Source organism: Mesoplodon bidens, assembly GCF_964165515.1.
Source record: "Mesoplodon bidens genome assembly, chromosome: 7".
In the NCBI taxonomy this organism is placed as follows: domain Eukaryota; kingdom Metazoa; phylum Chordata; class Mammalia; order Artiodactyla; family Ziphiidae; genus Mesoplodon; species Mesoplodon bidens.
The window spans coordinates 101,837,672-101,842,683 of record NC_138164.1 but is presented as its reverse complement, the minus strand read 5'-3'; the positions used below and the strand labels follow the sequence as shown (position 1 = coordinate 101,842,683).

Here is a 5,012-nt window from a genome sequence, read left to right as displayed (position 1 = left end):
TGGAGGAACAGTAAGTCAGATCTCCTTAGAAGGAAGGAGAGTGGGCTCTGGGGAACCTGCTAGATGGGGGTAAGCCAAGCATGTGAGTTCAGGCAGGTTTCTCCACCTCTCTGTGCCTCAGCTTTCTCTTCTGTGAAATGGAGCCAATACTTTCCATGTAAAGTTCTTGCAGGGAATTGATGAGCTAGGGCGGGGAAACCGCTTAGCACTTAGGAAGTACTCAGTAGACACTAACAAAAATAATGTTGCCGTCTTGGTGTTTTTTTTGCGGTACGCGGGCCTCTCACTGTTGTGGCCTCTCCCGTTGCGGAGCACAGGCTCTGGACGCGCAGGCTCAGCGGCCATGGCTCATGGGCCCAGCCGCTCTGCGGCACGTGGGATCTTCCCGGACCAGGGCACGAACCCGTGTCCCCTGCATCGGCAGGTGGACTCTCAACCATTGCGCCAACAGGGAAGCCCGCCATCTTGGTGTTTTAACTTAGGATCTGTGAAGAGCATCCAGATCCCGGATGCTCCCTGGTCCACTTTTGCTTTGAGTTTCAGGTAGCCGTTCTCCTATCTCCGTGTGGTTAGAAGAGGAACCTCACTTCTTGGCTGTCCCCTCCTCGTGGGCCTCAGTGCGTGGGTGGTCTCGACTGAGCCACCGCTTCCGCCTGGAGATCTGGGGTGAGCACCCCTGTCCTTGCTGACTTCCGCTAACCCCCCTCTTGGAGGATCACTGAACAAGTTGAATTGCAAAGGGTCAGGATGCTCTGCTGATTTTAACTGCAAAACCAGTCTGGACTGTGCCCCGGCCCCATTTGCTGGGACAACTTTGACTCTGACTGTTCCGTTCTTGGGCACTAGCCGCTGTGTCTGGTTGGGTCAGTCTGGTCACCAGAGCTGAACTGAGCTCGCCAGGCCTGGGGGTGTTTGCGGCCAGTGGATTTCTTCGCAGCTCCCTCTGGTGGTAGCTGGGAGGGGTGCCTCCACGGGGGGCTTGCCCAAGTGGGGCACCGACGCTCAGCCAGCTGGGCGGGCCGGCTTGCCAGCTCCCTGCCCACTGGGGCGTGGTGTGAGCACAGGGACTGAGACTTGCTAGGAGGATATGGGTAGGGGGTGGAAGAGGTGGGTGAAGGGGGTGGGATGCAGCCCAGGCCTCAGAGGGCTAGATCCAGGGGATCAGAGATGGCAATGGGTTACTTGGAGCTCTGAGTCAGTGATAAATCTGGGAGAGCAAGCAGGGCCTTTGCTGCCCAGCCCTGGAGAGCTGTCTGTGGGGTGCAGGACACAGGAGAGAAGAGGTGGGGAGGGAGGAGCTTGGAGCCCCCCTTCAGGACCCCTGCCTTCCCTCTCTCCTTGCAGTCTTCTGGCCACAGGGCTGCTGCACAGGCGGTGACTGCCGGCTGGGCCTGGAGACCTGGCGGCTGCGGACTGCCCAGCTCAGAACAGCCCCTCTTTGGTAAGTCGTGGAGTCCTCTCTGCCTCGCCTTCCCCAGGGCTGCTCACCGAGCTAGCCCATCTCGGGGGCGGCTTTCAGACGCCCAGCTTAGCACCTCTTCCCCACTCTCCCTGCCCTCCCCATCCCCCATGCTTTCTCAGTTCCTTGAGATGCCCCTTCTGTACCACCCCTTCCTCTTCTCACTGCCCTGCCAGGGTTCTCCGGGGCCACTGCTGGTTCACAGTGGGGTCCCTGCGCTCACCCTGTGGGCAGAAGGGGGTGAGGGCCTGAAGATGGAGGCCCTTGAGGACTGGCTGGGTGAGGGGGGCTGGAGGAACCAGTTCACTCTGCTGACAGTAGGGTCATCTGCCCCATGGCCTGGACCCCTCCCTCAGTGGCCAGGAGCAAATCCTGGAGGACGCTGGGGCCCAGGAAGGGATGCTTCTCAGCAGCCCCTGGACCCTGTCTCTGCTCTGGGCCAGCTGACTCTTAGGGACTCCGTGAGCCCCAGGAGTCCTCTTCTGGAGTAAGCTGGTCACCCGCATCTGTAAATTTGGGGGGCGGGCGGGGGGAGGGCATGGCACAGTTGTCCACCTTTCCCGGCCCAGTAAGCATGGGACACTAGCAGCCCACCAACTCATGGTGTGCAGGGGTTCTTTCTGCATGAGGATGTGGGTCAGGGGGAGGCATCCGACATGGACTCTTCTTCCTCTTGGGGGTGGGCAGGGGAGAGAGGAAAGACGGCCACCTGGGGAACTGGGTGCCAGCTCGTGGGGGTGAAGAAGATGCAGGTGGGCTCAGGAGATGCCAGCAGGGGTGACAGGCAGTGACAGGGGAATGGCTTGAGGTGGGAACTGGTCATTTCCAAGTGTGGGAGTTGGGAGTGTTAGGGTCTTGCCCAGTCAGGCCCCACTAAGGAACTCAGCTCATGATGGGAGGCCCCGCAGCCTTCTGTAGGGAAACCCCCAGGGTATGGGAATCAGTCCCTAATAGTTCCCAGGAGTTCCCAGAGAATGGTAAAGTCTAGTGCAGGAGCCATTTAGGCCTCAGATGCATGTGTGAGCACTGACGCAGGGAGCTGGAGCCCTTCCCCAGGCGGGCTGGAGACCAGCTTCTCCAAGGGAGCAAGCCAGTGCCGCTGGCCTTGGGAGGCACCCAAGCCTGGCTGCTCCCTGATGGCTGCCCGCCTTTGCCCACAGACCTCACATGGTGGAGAAGCAGCCCCATGAAGGTGCCCAGCCATGCAATGTTCCTGGAAGGCCGTCCTCCTCCTTGCCCTGGCCTCCATCGCCATCCAGTACACGGCCATTCGCACCTTCACCGCCAAGTCCTTCCACACCTGCCCAGGTCTGGCGGAGGCGGGGCTGGCCGAGCGGCTGTGCGAAGAGAGCCCCACCTTCGCCTATAACCTCTCCCGCAAGACTCACATCCTCATCCTGGCCACCACGCGCAGCGGCTCCTCCTTCGTGGGCCAGCTTTTCAACCAGCACCTGGACGTCTTCTACCTGTTTGAGCCCCTCTACCACGTCCAGAACACGCTCATCCCCCGCTTCACCCAGGGCAAGAGCCCCGCGGATCGGCGTGTCATGCTGGGAGCCAGCCGTGACCTCCTGAGGAGCCTCTACGACTGTGACCTCTACTTCCTGGAGAACTACATCAAGCCGCCGCCCGTCAACCACACCACCGACAGGATCTTCCGTCGCGGGGCCAGCAGGGTACTGTGTTCTCGCCCCGTGTGCGACCCTCCGGGCTCCGCGGACCTGGTGCTGGAGGAGGGGGACTGCGTGCGCAAGTGCGGCCTGCTGAACTTGACGGTGGCCGCCGAGGCCTGTCGGGAGCGCAGCCACGTGGCCATTAAGACGGTGCGGGTGCCCGAGGTTAACGACTTGCGGGCGCTGGTTGAAGACCCCCGGTTAAACCTCAAGGTCATCCAGCTGGTCCGAGACCCACGTGGCATTCTGGCTTCCCGCAGCGAGACCTTCCGCGACACGTACCGGCTCTGGCGGCTCTGGTATGGCACCGGGAGGAAACCCTACAACCTGGACGTGACGCAGCTGACCACGGTGTGTGAGGACTTCTCCAACTCCGTGTCCACCGGCCTCACGCGGCCCCCGTGGCTCAAGGGCAAGTACATGCTGGTGCGCTACGAGGACCTGGCCAGGAACCCCATGAAGAAGACCGAGGAGATCTACGGCTTCCTGGGCATCCCCTTGGACAGCCACGTGGCGCGCTGGATCCAGAACAACACGCGGGGAGACCCCACCCTGGGCAAGCACAAATACGGCACCGTGCGAAACTCGGCGGCCACGGCCGAGAAGTGGCGCTTCCGCCTCTCCTACGACATCGTGGCCTTTGCCCAGAATGCGTGTCAGCGGGTGCTGGCGCAGCTGGGCTACAAGATGGCCAAGTCGGAGGAGGAGCTCAAGAACCCCTCCATCAGCCTGGTGGAGGGGCGGGACTTCCGCCCTTTCTCGTGACCAGGGCTCTGTGGGTGGGGGCGAGGGGGACACGGTGTCGGCTTTGATAAAATGGACCGTTTTGAACTGTTGCCTTATTTCCCCCTCCCTCTCCCACCCCGTCTTTGTGTCCTCCCTGCCCCCTGTCCAGACCCCGCTTCCTCTGCCTCTCTTTGTCTCTGAAATTTGCACTAAGTCTTGGACAGGAATCTCTGGGGCAGAGGGGGCCTGAAGTGGGGTCCAGCCCCAGCCCCACCCCGTTCAGACACAAGGATGTGTGTCCCTGGTAGATGGTGACAATGTTTACAAGCACCGCACTTACACATTCACACATGCGCGCACACACACGGGCACCTGAGAGGAGAGACACCCCAAACCACACAACTTCTGAAGCTTCTCCAATGGACGAGTGGCGAGGGTATGGTAGTTTTTGCACTGTCTTACTTCTACGAGGTAAGAAGTTAAAAACAAAAAGGCCACCTCTCTCTAATTTATGAATGGCGTTTATCCCTCCCCATCCTGCTTCTGCTCCCCAATGCCCACTGCCCCTCCCTCCCTTGGAGCAGAGAAACTGCCCCCTCCTGCCCGCCCTTGCCTGTCAGGTGAGCAGGTTTTTACTGTGAGGTGAATGTGGACCTTGTTTATTTTTTCCAGTCTGTGGCAATGCTGTTCGTCTGTCTGAGTCTTGTGGCTGCCCCTGGACCAGTGATGGCTGATAAATGTTATGGTTTTCTGATTGATCTTGGGGTCCATCTGTGATATTTCTTTGTGCCAAAAAGAAAAAAAAAAAGAGTGGTTCGGTTTGCTAAATGAACATTGAAATGCTTTATCTGTGTTTTCTGTAAATAAAAGAGTGCAATAATGTCTGAGTGTGATTATGGGACATTCTGAACGGGCAAAGGCAGAAATCGGTGGGGTCTAGGTGTTTCTGGCTTTGGGGAGGAGAGAGAAGGAGATGGAGGTGGGGATTCAATGACCAGTTGCTGGCTTTCAGAATTCATGTCACCCTCATCACCCTCAACACTGAGTTCACGCTTTCATTTCCCTCCGGTCAGTTGAGACCAGGCACCTTATAGCCAGGGGTGATGTTCAAAATATTGAACAAGTGGCATGGCTTGCCGAATCAATGTCTGGAG

At 59.1% G+C, this 5,012-nt stretch overlaps 1 protein-coding gene across 1 annotated transcript; it reads left to right on the top strand.

The window, feature by feature from the left end:
- Nucleotides 1-460: 460 nt before the first annotated feature.
- On the top strand, nt 461-4,693 carry CHST1 (carbohydrate sulfotransferase 1). The gene is made up of 3 exons (XM_081240430.1): nt 461-666; nt 1,345-1,441; nt 2,620-4,693. Exon 3 carries the CDS (start codon nt 2,662-2,664, stop codon nt 3,895-3,897), a length of 1,236 nt encoding a protein of 411 aa, XP_081096556.1. The 5' UTR covers nt 461-666; nt 1,345-1,441; nt 2,620-2,661; the 3' UTR covers nt 3,898-4,693.
- Nucleotides 4,694-5,012: the final 319 nt, after the last annotated feature.